General features: G+C 44.3%; 3 protein-coding genes across 4 annotated transcripts in view; 2 read left to right on the top strand and 1 right to left on the bottom strand.

The window, feature by feature from the left end:
- Nucleotides 1-2,579, top strand: part of LOC139559182 (hyccin-like) — a 30,111-nt gene extending 27,532 nt beyond the window's left edge. For both annotated transcript variants that reach the window (XM_071374955.1, XM_071374954.1), the window contains one exon: nt 1,312-2,579. Coding sequence is in view for 1 of the 2 variants with exons in the window: in XM_071374954.1 (XP_071231055.1) it covers nt 1,312-1,823 (512 nt within the window). In the remaining variant the exon portion in view is untranslated. The remainder of the gene's footprint in view (nt 1-1,311) is intronic.
- Nucleotides 2,580-5,884: 3,305 nt separating this feature from the next.
- Nucleotides 5,885-9,235, top strand: tomm7 (translocase of outer mitochondrial membrane 7 homolog (yeast)). Its single transcript, XM_071374953.1, has 3 exons — nt 5,885-6,130; nt 8,586-8,634; nt 8,827-9,235. Exons 1-3 carry the CDS (start codon nt 6,028-6,030, stop codon nt 8,840-8,842), a joined length of 168 nt encoding a protein of 55 aa, XP_071231054.1. The 5' UTR covers nt 5,885-6,027; the 3' UTR covers nt 8,843-9,235.
- Nucleotides 9,236-11,343: 2,108 nt separating this feature from the next.
- LOC139559180 (interleukin-6) lies at nt 11,344-13,381 on the bottom strand. The gene is made up of 5 exons (XM_071374952.1): nt 13,300-13,381; nt 13,009-13,202; nt 12,218-12,328; nt 11,776-11,919; nt 11,344-11,571 (listed from the first exon to the last, which is right to left on the bottom strand). The coding sequence occupies exons 1-5, from the start codon at nt 13,316-13,318 to the stop codon at nt 11,380-11,382; spliced, it is 660 nt and encodes a 219-aa protein (XP_071231053.1). The 5' UTR covers nt 13,319-13,381; the 3' UTR covers nt 11,344-11,379.
- Between the last annotated feature and the right edge of the window lie 1,117 nt (nt 13,382-14,498).

The raw sequence follows: 14,498 nt of genomic DNA, 5'->3' as shown, positions 1-14,498 counted from the left end.
AAAGAAAACACTACTAAAGGACACCAATAAGAAGAAGAGACTTGCTTGGGCCAAGAAACACGGGCAATGGACATTAGACTGGTGGAAATCTGTCCTTTGGTCTGATGAGTTCAAATTTTAAATGTTTGGTTCCAACCGCCGTGACTTTGAGACACAAAGTAGGTGAACTGATGATCTCCGCATGTGTGGTTCCCACCGTGAAGCATGGAGGAGGAGGTGTGATGGTGTGGGGGTGCTTTACTGGTGACACTGCCTGTGATTTATTTAGAATTCAAGGCACACTTAACCAGCATGGCTACCACAGCATTCTGCAGCGATACGCCATCCCATCTGGTTTGCGCTTAGTAGGACTATCATTTGTTTTTCAACAGGACAATGACCCAACACACCTCCCAGGCTGTGTAAGGGCTATTTGACCAAGGAGAGTCACCCAAACTCAATCCAATTGAGATGGTTTGGGATGAGTTGGACCACAGAATGAAGGAAAACCAGCCAACAAGTACCCAGCATATGTGGGAGCTCCTTTAAAGACTGTTGGAAAAGCATTCCTCATGAAGCTAGTTGAGAGAATGCTAAGAGTATGCAAAGCTGTCATCAAGGCAAAGTTTATTTTTTTGGTTACTACATGATTCCAAATGTGTTATTTCATAGTTTATTATTCTACAATGTAGACAATAGTAAAAATAAAGAGAAACCCTAGGTGTTACTGTATGTCCTCTGGGCTCTTTCTTCCTCCTCACTCTCTCCATCCATTCTCCCTCTGTTCTCCATTCACTGGTGAAGGAAGTTTGGTATTTTGGTCTCTAAAACGCCTTGCTCCAACACATCACTGAGTTGCCGGGGGTGACAGACTGCTCTCTTCTGATTGGTTAGCTGTAGCAGCTGAGGAGGATAGGCAGCTCTGGATTGGCCATTAGGTCACTGTGCTCATCAAATCAGAAAGGGCTTCTATCTAGTCTGCTCATACTGGGAGTCTCTTGCCCAGATGTTATAAAGTTTTTATTTAGTATTAATTTCAGTTTTAATGAAGGACCTGCCTATCTGTCCGTCTGCTAATATAAGATAGTAATCAGTGTTTGCGTGTGTGTGTGTGTGTGTGTGTGGTGGGTATGCGTTTTGCTTTCTACTACTCCTGTTGCCCAGACCTCTGCCTGTTGCTGGCCTCTGATAACTGGTGATACCTGATAAGTTAACTGATCACAGTACCACTAACTGCTATCACACAGTAGTACAGCTGAATGGCAACCAGTGCTTGAAGTGGAATGTAAAAAGGTGCTCTCTCCTTCTCGCTCTCCCTCCTTCTCTCGCTAGACGCAGTGGATTTGGGTTCCCCGGACGAGTTGATGGATATCTCGGAAGTGGACGAAGGGGTGTGGCCTAAAAGAGGGTCCGGCCCGGACTACCTGACTCCGCCCACTATCACTATCAGCAACAGTATCACCCCTGGGGTGGGAGGGACCAAGACAGGAAGCAGGAAGTGGCATTTAGGTGGACGGTCGCATAAGGAGAAGGAGACTTGTACTCCAGGGGGGCAGGCCTTGATCGAGAACCTGGATCTGTCAATCAAACGTCTGACGCTGACGTCCAGCCAATCGGTGCCCAAGGGGCCGAGCCATAGCGCTCTAAGCAGCCTATCGCGTACAGCCAGCGCCGTGTTCTCCCGCTCCTTCGAAGGAAACAACACTGGAGGTAACCGTGGTAACCCAGAGGCTGGCCGCTATTCATGCAGTGGCAGTCTACAGGAGGAGGAGCTAGGCTATATAAGCCCCTCCCACACCCAGCGCTCGCCAAGCATCAGGGTGCACTTTAGGAGTGACCTGTGAACCCTGATATTTAACCCTTGACTTCTCACCACCCATCTAAACCCTCTAACCCCATGCCCCTGTACCTTTTGATCTGGACTCCCAGCCTGCCAGTGGGACTGGAACCCAAACTCATTAACACATGCCCTCCCTTCTTTCCTCTCCACACCATTCTTCATCTCCCCCACCTCTTCTTCTCCAGTAGGACAGCTTCTCACCTCCAAAGGCCGGCTCCTCTCCTCCCCCTCCCCTCTCCCCAAAACAAGAGCCTGGTGTGAGAGAGCCGGGAGCCTGGGTCCAGCCCTCATCCCTGGAGTTATTGAACCACCCCCCCCCTGGTGGTAACTAGACAGAACTGCAGACTGGACAGAGTGACTCATTACAATTGTTTTTGTAAAAGGTTTGGAAATTGAGTATTTTAAGAGACTCCTGTTTGTCCTGCTTGGCTTTCCATTCATCCCTCCTGACCATGCCCCTGGTGTGTGTGTGTGAGAGAGAGAATGAATGGGAGAGTTTAGAGCCCCCAATCCGCACCCCAATGGTAATCCTGTACTCCTACCCATCATGCACTAGGGTTTGAACAACCCCAACACAATGCCAAGTTCACACTCCTGTTGCCATAGCATCCCACAAAACGATTAAACGAGAGATTGCTAAATTGTAGAAACCTCTCATAATTTTTGGAATGTCGTAAATGTCTGAAAAGTATTGATTGATGTTATCCTATTAGAAGCAATATTTTCTCACTGATCTCATCAATAAACAAGCTTATTGGGGGTTGTATGTTTCAGATCAATAAGTTGATTGGGATGGGTTTGTTTTAATGTTTGTTTTGATGATGTATGAACTGTTTTTGTAAACTGTGGTATGTTCCAATGACGAAGAGAGAGACTAGGGTTTTTTAAAGATACACTCTGCAATATGACACCATCATACACAGTGGGGTGACTTCCTGCTAACAGTATTGATATAAGTGTAATGGTGAATCCCAAACCCTCACCCCTGCCAACTCGCTTGGAGGACCCTCCGTTTGTCACATGTTGCTTTCGAAGAGTGGCGAGGGTGACTTCCAGAGAGTGGCGAGGGATCACTAAACCCATCATCTTCGGGACACGCTCGTGACTTGAATGATGTAATTCATGTTCCACGTTTAAATAATTAAATGAGCTTGACATTTTAAATGAACAAATCCCCCTGTTGTTTTACAAGATATATAAACCTCAGTAACAGTTAAATGTTTAATTTGTGAGGTTTTTCATCTGTTACACGTGTCAATCAGACAAACAAACAACTGCAAAGGGACTTATAATTGGGCACGCCTCTCCAGTCTTTTGTATCAAGTTGCGGTGTGTGTCGGGATAGCACTTCGCTCTGCAGCCTTGCTGGCTTGGCCAACGTGGCTATCCGAGGGTCTAATTAGCCCCTAACCCCCTCGATTTAATTTTCACTCCCTCAGCTTTGGGACACTTGTGCATACAGTATGGCGGAGGCATGTGTGAACACTCAAATGAAGGGAGTGATTCAGCCTATGTAGTAGCAGGAAGTCACCCCACCGTGTATGCTGATGTCATATTGCAGAGTCTACCTTTTAACTGTGGTGTTCTATGTACAGCAGACAAAGTCCGGTTATAAATGTGGCATTTTCCTACGAGACCAGATAGTTGTTGTTTTAGCAGTGTTGAATTCCTTCAGTGTTAAAGCACAAGAAAACCCAACCCTGCACAACCACCATCCCAAACATTCCCCTGGGCTTAGGAGGAGTGGCTATAGGGGCGTAGGAGGAGGGGCGTAGGAGGAGTGGCTATAGGGGCGTAGGAGGAGGGGCTATAGGGGTGTAGGAGGAGCGGCTATAGGGGTGTAGGAGGAGCGGCTATAGGGGTGTAGGAGGAGGGGCTATAGGGGCGTAGGAGGAGGGGCTATAGGGGCGTAGGAGGAGGGGCTATAGGGGCGTAGGGAGGAGCGGCTATAGGGATGTAGGAGGAGGGGCTATAGGGGCGTAGGAGGAGTGGCTATAGGGGCTTGGGAGGAGCGGCTATAGGGGCTTGGGAGGAGCGGCTATAGGGGCTTGGGAGGAGCGGCTATAGGGGCTAGGGAGGAGCGGCTATAGGGGCTTGGGAGGAGTGGCTATAGGGGCGTAGGAGGAGTGGCTATAGGGGCGTAGGAGGAGCGGCTATAGGGGCGTAGGAGGAGCGGCTATAGGGGCGTAGGAGGAGGGGCTATAGGGGTGTAGGAGGAGCGGCTATAGGGGTGTAGGAGGAGGGGCTATAGGGGCGTAGGAGGAGGGGCTATAGGGGCTTGGGAGGAGCGGCTATAGGGGCTAGGGAGGAGCGGCTATAGGGGCTAGGGAGGAGCGGCTATAGGGGCTTGGGAGGAGCGGCTATAGGGGCTTGGGAGGAGCGGCTATAGGGGCTAGGGAGGAGCGGCTATAGGGGCGTGGGAGGAGCGGCTATAGGGGCTTGGGAGGAGCGGCTATAGGGGCTAGGGAGGAGCGGCTATAGGGGCTAGGGAGGAGCGGCTATAGGGGCTAGGGAGGAGCGGCTATAGGGGCGTAGGAGGAGCGGCTATAGGGGCTTGGGAGGAGCGGCTATAGGGGCTTGGGAGGAGCGGCTATAGGGGCTTGGGAGGAGCGGCTATAGGGGCTAGGGAGGAGCGGCTATAGGGGCTTGGGAGGAGCGGCTATAGGGGCTAGGGAGGAGCGGCTATAGGGGCTAGGGAGGAGCGGCTATAGGGGATTGGGAGGAGCGGCTATAGGGGCTAGGGAGGAGCGGCTATAGGGGCTTGGGAGGAGCGGCTATAGGGGCTAGGGAGGAGCGGCTATAGGGGCTTGGGAATTTGGAGTAGGCCTATTCAAGCTAGGGTTGATCTTTTGATTGATTGGTCTTTAATTAATCTGTTCTCTGGTCTATCATAACCTGCTTTATAATGTAATACACACAAATATCACCCTTGAGGAGAGGTGTACTGCTGACTAGCAGAACAATAAAGTCAAAGTCACACTCTTCTCCATTTTAGTTGCAATAAAGTTCACTGCGGTAAAGATGGAGAGAAGTGTTGGGAGCATAGAAATAGAATGAATTGAACGGTCTTGGAAGCTCTAACCCTGGCAATTTGGCTGGTAAACTCATGGGTACACTTGCAATGGCTGCCTGGTATTGTGATGCAATAATTTTCAAAGTAATGTAGAATGTTCATTTAAATTGTTAACTGATGTGGCTCATGCAATGGAATGTATTTTTTGTAATGTCAGTTGAGTTTTAACAAATCACAGCACATATTGATGTTTACACTTCCTGCTTTTACTTCATGCTTTGTGCCTATGGGTACACTTGCAATGTCCGCCAGTCCATCCATTATGCCATCATTGACTTGAATTGTGACATCCGTTCTATTCATTTTATTTCTATGATTAGGAGTCCGTAGATCAGACAGAACACTGTTGTTTCCTACTGGAGATCTGAATGCAGAATAAAGTCTGCCCCTCTGGAACCTTTTGTGTTCTAGAACCAGAATTCTATCATAACCAGAGTTTTGTTCGTCAGTGTTCTAGATCTGTTTTATATTCATATGGTGGAACGATAACAATCATGTTTCTGTATTGTGTTGTTTTACGGTATGTCATGAATCTGTACATATTGATGGACTTCAATTGTTTGGGATTTTCTGTCTGAAGATAACTTACTGATAGAGATACTCTCTCTGAGAATAAAGTATTTCTATATTTCTGTTGCTGTTCTTCATCACACACATGCAAGCACAAACACACACTCATCCTCACTCAGGAGATGACATGATGGGCCTAGTTCTCAAACCCAAACATCTGAGTGAAAGTATGCATCCAGTTTGTGTATGTATGTTATCAGCATGCATATTTCAGTATGTAATATGTTAATTTTAGGCGTTGTAATGTTCAGAAGAACATTAGTATGAGGAGTTTGCTTGGAGCTAATCTCACATGGAAAGATTCACGTGTAAACGGCGAAGTGACAATTTTCGCGAGAATTGTACTTCTGGGTAACGAGATTAGTTTGGAGCAGAAACATTTGCGCCCACAAAGTGGCGCTCGTCACAATTGTGATTGTACCAACTGTCGCAAAAAGCAAAACCTTCTGTCTTGCTTTACGGCCAAGCTTCCTCCGTCGACTTCCTCTTTTTCACGTCCTTCAGGGAATCAGTGAACCTGCTTACATACCTGTGTACCTTTGCCGGTGTTTACCTGCATAGTACCATGGCGAAGCTCAGCAAGGAGACCAAACAACGTTTGCAGACGGTATTCCAGACCGGACAGTTCGTTATCCGCTGGGGTTTCATCCCCACGGTGCTCTATCTGGGTTAGTACGGGGCTAGCTGATTAGCTTAGCATGCTACCAGTTCGGTTTCCGGGGGCATGGAGTAGGCTTAGAAACAATGTGCACCCCGGACCGAGTTTGCGAAACGTTGAGCTATGGCTCACAGTGGTCAGTTATCATAGTCAGGGTTGTGAATGGGGGGGAAATGAAACCAGAGAGAGACAGACCCTGAATTAACCCAGGTATGCCCCAACTGTCAAAGGAAACTAGTTAGCAAAAAGTAGGCAAAACGCACATTGGGACTCATCGTGTTAAGCCTTAGTTTGTTTAAGTGGGTGTGGTGTGTGTGCGCAGGGGTAGCTGCGGTAAGATTGCTGTGGCAGAAGCTTTCCGGGTCAAATGTTATGCTGGACACTACTGTTTTTGTGTGTGCGTGTTTGAACCGTATTACAGGAGAAATCAGAATCACGATGCCCCCACGGGAGAATCCAACCTTTTTTTATTTAGCTAGTTTCACTTGACAACAGGGGCGTACCTGGTTTCATTTCCCCATTCACACCCCTAGCTATGATAACTGGCCACTGTGAGCCACAGCTCAGAGTTTCCCAAATTCGGTGCTGGGGACCCCATGGTTTGCAAATTTTGGGGATTTGCCTTAGCGCTACACCGTGATGAGTTGATCATTTGAATCAACTGTGTGGTCCTAGGGCAAAAACAACTAAATGTGCACCCCTTGGAGTCCCCAGGACCGAGTTTGGGAAAAGTCATAACTAGCTGGTTTAGCTATTATTTCGACAGGAAGTCCCTTTGTCAGGCTACGGCCATAAATCTCCATAAATGTGGGGGGCGTGGCTTAGCTAACTGAAAGAGGAAAAACGTACCGCTGATCATGCAATTCCAATCGCATGCAGTGGTCGCATAACACAAACGAGCTTCCCCTAACTCGAATTTGTGAATATTAAACAGATGTCAAGGAGGAGGGAGCCTTACTCAGCCTACCACCTCCCTCCCTTTTTTGTGTTGTTGCTACTTTGAAGAATCTCAAATATACAATATATTTTGATTTAACACCTTTTTGTTGTTGGTTACTACATGATTCCATATGTGTTTTTTCATTGCTTTGATGTCTTCACTATTATTCTACAATGTAGAAAATAGTAAAAATAAAAGAACAACCCTGGAATGAGTAGGTGTGTACAAACCTTTGACTGGTGCTATATATGTCATTTTTATTGGTTGCAAGAATTTTGTATAATTGAAAAATTCAAAGTTTTGAATCCGGTGTCATTTTGTGTATCAGTTCATAAACCATGTGCCAGGAAATTGGTACATCAAATCTCTTCCCAACTATTTAGCAATCTATATGGCACAGCTGTCAATTTTATTTGTTTTGACATGAAACTGCACCATTCCTTTCCAAATGTCCCCCTCTCCCCTCTAGGTGCTAGCTGAGGGTTGTGTGTGGGTGCTTAATGACTTGTATTTAGAGAATAGTGCAGAATGCACATTGCTATTGGGTATCATCAAGTTTGATTCCCACAGCGCATCTCTCATGCTGTTTTGCTACCAGACCAGTAGTTATATTTAGGTCCGGAGTGGTTACAGCTTCTCTGGGAGCGAGATAGTTACACTGGGGAACCTCTGAGTGTCTGCCACAAGCTAGCATGGCTACACAGTACACACACACTATCTTTAGAGAACTTGATGGGGAAACCCGGAATGTTTGCAGTGTCAGGAATGTGAATGGTGATGCAATGTGGCATGAATGAATGAAGAGTGAATGAATATGGTTGTAGAAATAGACATGTCACTTATGATGACACACTGAGTTTCACAAGCTAGCTGTCCACTCTTAAAACACGGTTACTATTCTCTCATCCCTTCACGACAGTCAGTAACAGGTGTTAGAGACCAAAACATTTCCAGACGGTTCTAGGTTTTGAATCGCCGCCGTTCGTTCACACCCAGCTAGTGGCTGCTGTTAGCCGTTTGTCTTTGCGCTGTGTCTTTATAGTTATTAGGGTAGTCAGTTCCAACATTCAGTTTCCTTCCCTGACATCTCTATTGGACCACAGGTACAACTGCTGGCCAGGAGGAAAGGGGGGAGAGGGAAGCGAGAGGACGAGAGAGATTGGGGTGGAGAAAGGGTCAGGAAGTAGGGGAAATCCAGTCTCTGCCTGCCCGATGGTCTGGAATGTTATGACGCTTCAAGTGTTGGTTGCGCAACACTCATGTTCACCCCTTGTCAGGAACAGGCTACTGATGCTAGTAAACTACATGGCCACGTGTGAGTCAGAGGATATGATGGAGACTGTTTTATTGGAGAACAGCGCAGATACTAACAGATGTTACGCAGGCTTTGAAAAAACGAAGCTCAGGAATGCAACAATGCAATCTGGTTGAAACTACAGTATCAGTCAAAAGTTTGTACACACCTACTCATTCAAGGGTTTTTCTTTGCTTCTCTTCATCTCTGCTCTTTGTTTTTGATTGACAGGTTTTGCTCGTGGCGGGGATCCTGGAATGCCTGAGCCAAACATCCTAAGGTATGCTGTGTGTCTTTGTCTGGGGTTTGGCCTCCTGATATAGGGAATAGGGAGCCATGGATCTGGTCAAAGTAGGGCACTATATAGGGAATAGTGTTCCATGGATCTGGTCAAAGTAGGGCACTATATAGGGAATAGGGAGCCATACCATTCAGACGAAGATGACCTCTGACCTTGTTTTCTCTCTTCCAGTCTGCTGTGGGGCTGAGAACAACCCTGACCTGGCCAATCACCTCATCCAACCGTGGTCATGTGACTCCCAGCTGTCACCACAGAAACAGACGCCATCTTACCCTCACCAGTTTCTATATGGCTAATATATTATAGGTTGGATGGAGCTTTCATTGTCACGTCACTCAGGTTGCATCGGAGACATGAAGCTCTGAATGTTCCTGTCATTCTGAAATGCCGAATGGCGTGATGGACATCTTATTCTGAAACAGGTCCTTTACTGCGCCGTGACCAACGTTTCTCTATTGTTTTGTTTCCTCTCTGTTTGGGAACATGTAAAACTTTTATCTTGTCATTTGGTCATGGATCTGTGTTTGTCTGTTTACTTGAAATGATCCTATATTAAATGTCTGCCTGTTGGTTGAAAGTGGACCTGAGTTTGTCTATAAATCACCTTTTGAGAGAAGATGACTGTTTGTGATTCACTGGTTGGTCAATTCACTTACCGATCAGTGGAAATAATGTTTTGTTGTGGTGACAACGTGTGAATACCCATCTGATTGAAACTACAGTCCCAGTCAAAAGTTTGGACACACCTACTCATTCAAGGGTTTTTCTTTATTTTTTACTATTTTCTCCATTGTAGAGTAATAGTGAAGACATCAACACTATCAAATAACACATGGAATCATGTAGTAACCAAAAAAAGTGTTAAAAAAAGAAAGTATATTTTAGTTTCTTCAGTAGTCACCCTTTGCCTTGAAAACAGTTTTGTACACTCTTGGCATTCTCTCAACCAGCTTCATGACGAATGCTTTTCCAACAGTCTTGAAGGAGTTCCCACATATGCTGAGCACTTGTTGGCTGCTTTTCCTTCAGTCTGGGGTCCATTTAATCCCAAACCATCTCAATTGGGTTGAGGTCTGGTGAGTGTGGAGGCCAGGTCAAATAGCTCTTACACAGCCTGGAGGTGTGTTTTGAGTCATTGTCCTGTTCAAAAACAAATTATAGTCCCACTAAGCGCAAACCAGCTAGGATGGCGTATCGCTGCAGAATGCTGTGGTAGCCATACTGGTTAAGTGTGCCTTGAATTCAAAATAAATCACAGACAGTGTCACCAGCAAAGCACCATCACACCACCTCCATGCTTCACGGTGGGAACCACACATACAGAGATCATCCGTTCACCTACTCTGCGTCTCACAAAGACACGGTGGTTGGAACCAAACATCTCAAATTTGGACTCATCAGACCAAAGGACACATTTCTACCGGTCTAATGTCCATTGCTTGTGTTTCTTGGCCCAAGCAAGTCTCTTCTTTTTATTAGTGTCCTTTAGTAGTGGTTTCTTTGGAGCAATTCAATCATGAAGGCCTGAGTCACGCAGTCTCCTGAATAGTTGATGTTGAGATGTGTCTGTTACTTGAACTCTGAAGCATTTATTTGGGCTGCAGTCTGAGGTGCAGGTAACTCTAATTAACTTATCCTCTGCAGGAGAGGTAACTCTGGGTCATCTTTTCCTATGGCGGTCCTCATGAGAGCCAGTTTCATCATAGTGCTTGGTTTTTGCGACTGCACTTGAAAAAACGTTCAAAGTTCTTGAAGTTTTCCTGATTGACTGACCATGTCTTAAAGTATTGATGGACTGTCATTTCTCTTTGCTTATTTGAGCTGTTCTTGCCATAATATGGACTTGGTATTTTACCAAATAGGGCTATCTTCTGTATACCAACCCTACCATGTCACAACACAACTGATTGGCTTAAACACATTAAGAAGGAAAGAAATTCCACAAATTAACTTTTAACAAGGCACACCTGTTAATTTAAATGCATTCCAGGTGACTACCTCATGAAGCTGGTTGAGAGAATGACAAGAGTGTGCAAAGCTGTCATCAAGTCTAAGGGTGGCTACTTTGAAGAATCTCAAATATGTATATGTTTAATAGTTTTTTGGTTACTATATGATTCCATATGTGTTATTTCATGGTGTTGATGTCTTCACTATTATTCTACAATATAGAAAATAGTAAAAAATAAAGAAAACCCCTGGATTGAGTAGGTGTGTCCAAACTCTGACTGGTACTGTATGTTCAGTAAACAAACAACACAGGAGCAACACGTTTCTATATTATTTGAGACCATTTATTATTCATTGTTGTATCCACAACATCACAGTGTCTGTCCAACATGTAGTCACTGATGTACTGTTAAGGCGCTTTGAGATACATTTAATTCTGTGGTTGAAATCCATCAACAGCATGTCATCATTAGATAAATACATTCTGAGTCCATTTGTATGGAAATAAATAACCTTTGCTTTAAAAAAAATATATATATTTTTATCTGAGGCACAAAGCTTCTCGAGATCAAATGAATGAATCTGATTAAATAAAATAAATTAATTAAATGCATTTCATCTCAACCATAAATATATTGATCATTTTCAAGTTAAGTCAAGTTTTACATTCAATAAATAAATAAAAAGAAACCGCTGCGTTAGAGAATAAGACACTGCAAGTTTCTGCTCCAGGCCTGATATAACACATCTCTGCCCATAGCAGTGTTGTCATGGTTACTGGAAGTCTTTGCCACTTTTTCCCATGCGGCGGAGTGCTCTCTTGGTGTCAACCAGGAAGTTACGTAGCTCCCTAAGGATGGCGTGAACGCTTGTCTTCCTCTCCCACTCTGTCCCTGTAGGCACCTCACCCAGAACACGCTTCCTCTCACTGGCAGACAGGTCCTCTACTACCTCAGCAGCCTTCATCTTGAGAGAGAGCGAGAGAGATACACTACGTTAGGTCAATCTGTGTGCCACAAGACTGCTAAACCTTAGGCATCTGAATTAATCAAATTCTGGGAAATCGGCTCATGGACCACAATGAAAGTTATTTTTTTCTTTTTTTAATGATATTTAAGTTGTATTCCAATATAATATAACACTTTTATATTACATATTACTATTACATACCTGGTCTTTGACCAGCCCTATCAGGACAGTGGTCTGTTGTGTGACAGAGGGGACTAGGGTTGATTGAGGGTATTCAGCCTTAATGTGCTGAAGAAGAAGCTGGTACACTTGCAGACCCCGACTGATCTCCTGCAGACATGCCTCCTATAGGAGAGGGGACAACAATCACCCTCAATCAATTAATCAATTAGTCACATTTTATTTAAACTCCCTAGGTCCTAGATTCTAGAAGGAAGACATTGAGGAACAAGGCTCAGACTGTCAGCCAATAAAGATATCTGCACATGTTGCTACCTAGTCCATCTGCTTCTGCCATTTAAATGCGTCTTTTTCAGTTAGGGGATTTTTCATTTTGATCACAAAAGGAATGGCTTGGCTTCATTATTTGGACTGAATTCCAGACACAGGTCAGGGACATTTATTCATTGATCTCCATCTTTACCTTGTTGGAGGTGGAGCAGAGACTCTTGGAGAGGTGTGGGGGGGTGGATGGGACCTGGTGCTGTGAGAACGATGACATCTCTTCCACGGGCTTCTGAAACTCCTCCACAAACTACAGTGGTGGAAAAAGTACCCAATTGTCATACTTAAGTAACAGTAAAGATACCTTAATAGAAAATGACTCAAGTACAAGTGAAAGTCACTCAATAAAATACTACTTGAGTAAAAGTCTAATAGTATTTGGTTTTAAATATATTTAAGTATCAAAAGTAAAACTACAAGTATAAATCATTTAAAATTACTTATATTAAGCAAATCAGATGGCACAATTTTCTAGTTTTTTAAATTTTACAGATAGCTAGGGGCACACTCCAACATTTATAATTTACAAATTAGGCATTTGTGTTTAGATAAGAGGCAGTAGGGATGAACAGGGATGCTCTCTTAAGTGTGAATTGGACAATTGTCTTGTCCTTCTAAGCATTCAACATGTAACAAGTACTTTTGGGCGTCAGGGAAAATGTATGGAGTAAAAAGTATATGCTTTTCTTTAGGAATGTAGAGAAGCAAAAGTTGTCATAAAGAGTCAAATAAAGTACAGATACCCAAAAAAAACTACTGAAGTAGTACTTTCAAGTATTTTTACTTTACACTAGTGACAAACTACAACACAAGGACGAATAAAATGTGTATTTTTCAGATTGGTTTAACTTATTATTTTCGATGTTAGTAGGCCTATTGTTGTTTTCAACTATAACGTTAACATTTTTAAACACATCTAAAACAACTCACCTGTTGGTTGCGCAAGGTGGTTACCTCGTGAACGAGCATCTTGATAATTTGCTCCCACTTCGGGGGCGCGCCCGTTTCACCGTCTGTCCCGAGCTCCTCTCCTGAGGTCCATCCGGAGGTCATGAGCTCAGAGAGCGCGCTGGGCACTGGACTCCCCTTAACTAACACCACGAGCACCGAGAGGAGTGAGAGATCTGAAAGGGAAGGGGAGAGTAGAACGAGTGAGTGATAAAATGCAACCCAGCTTCTTTGACCAGGGAGAACGGCAGATTAGAGTGACGTCAGACGTACAGCGTGTAGAAGAATTCATGTTCCAGCTAATTGTTTGTAGGCTCTGGGTCCAGTGATGCTCCTGACTGATGATGAAGTTGGTAGGCTACTTGTTTTGTCAGACTGATGCTGCATGCCCCAGCATTTATATTCTTACACATCACAGGGGTTTCCTCCTCTCCTCCCCCTATTCTGTTCTCTTCTTTAGCATCTTTCCATCATTATCAGTCAGACATATTGGATACTTCCTGAATGTCACCCTATTACAGACTAATATCTCTCCATTAGAGACTTCCTGTAGTCATATATTTGTGAATGTGTCCCAAACGGTACCTATTCTCTACTTAGTGCACTATTTTTGACCAGAGCCAAGGAGGGAGCCCTGGTAAAAAGTAGTGTACTATGTAGGGAATAGGTGTCATTTGGGACATAGACAAAATAATGACTACAGGAAGTCTCTAATTGAGAGATAGTAGTCCATCATCATATAACCTGTCATGTTACGCAGGTCAGTAGGTCTCTCTACTCTGCACCATGGAACACCTCAAATAGGTATCAGGCCTATCTAGAATGCAGGGTTAGGATAATTCTCTCAATTCATCCCAGATAACAGTTAGTTCAGGGTTGTGGTAATTCTCTCAATTCATCCCAGATAACAGTTAGTTCTGGGTTGGGGTAATTCTCTCAAATCATCCCAGATAACAGTTAGTTCTGGGTTGTGGTAATTCTCTCAATTCATCCCAGATAACAGTTAGTTCTGGGTTGTGGTAATTCTCTCAATTCATCCCAGATAACAGTTAGTTCAGGGTTGGGGTAATTCTCTCAAATCATCCCAGATAACAGTTAGTTCTGGGTTGTGGTAATTCTCTCAATTCATCCCAGATAACGGTTAGTTTTGGCCCACATCAGCCAGGGTCGGTTTAACTACCGGACAGATTTTGTGCATACGCTTGAGTAAAAGTAGATGCTATACATCAAATTCCTTATATTAAGCAAACCAGACGGCACAATTGTATTGTTTTTAATTTATGTACAGACAGACAGGGGCACACTAACATTCAGATATCACGAGTGAGTCCGGCAGATCAGTAGGGATGACAACGCATTATATTTATAGGTACATAAATTGGACCATATTGCTCAGCTTGGTCTCATTGATGTCCTGCCTGAGCATTTCGAAATATAACAAGTTATTTTGGGGTGTGAGGGAAATGTATGAG

Source organism: Salvelinus alpinus, chromosome 29 (assembly GCF_045679555.1).
Source record: "Salvelinus alpinus chromosome 29, SLU_Salpinus.1, whole genome shotgun sequence".
NCBI lineage: Eukaryota > Metazoa > Chordata > Actinopteri > Salmoniformes > Salmonidae > Salvelinus > Salvelinus alpinus.
This window is presented reverse-complemented; position numbering and strand designations above follow the sequence as displayed.

Coding starts and splice junctions, on each gene's coding strand:
- tomm7 (XM_071374953.1), top strand. CDS start 6,028: ATGGCGAAGCTCAGCAAGGAGACCAAACAACGTTTGCAGACGGTATTC. Junction 6,131..8,585: donor CCCCACGGTGCTCTATCTGG/GTTAGTACGGGG, acceptor TTTGATTGACAG/GTTTTGCTCGTGGCGGGGAT.
- LOC139559180 (XM_071374952.1), bottom strand. Junction 12,329..13,008: donor CCACCTTGCGCAACCAACAG/GTGAGTTGTTTT, acceptor CCACCACTGTAG/TTTGTGGAGGAGTTTCAGAA. Junction 11,920..12,217: donor TCTGCTCCACCTCCAACAAG/GTAAAGATGGAG, acceptor CCTCTCCTATAG/GAGGCATGTCTGCAGGAGAT.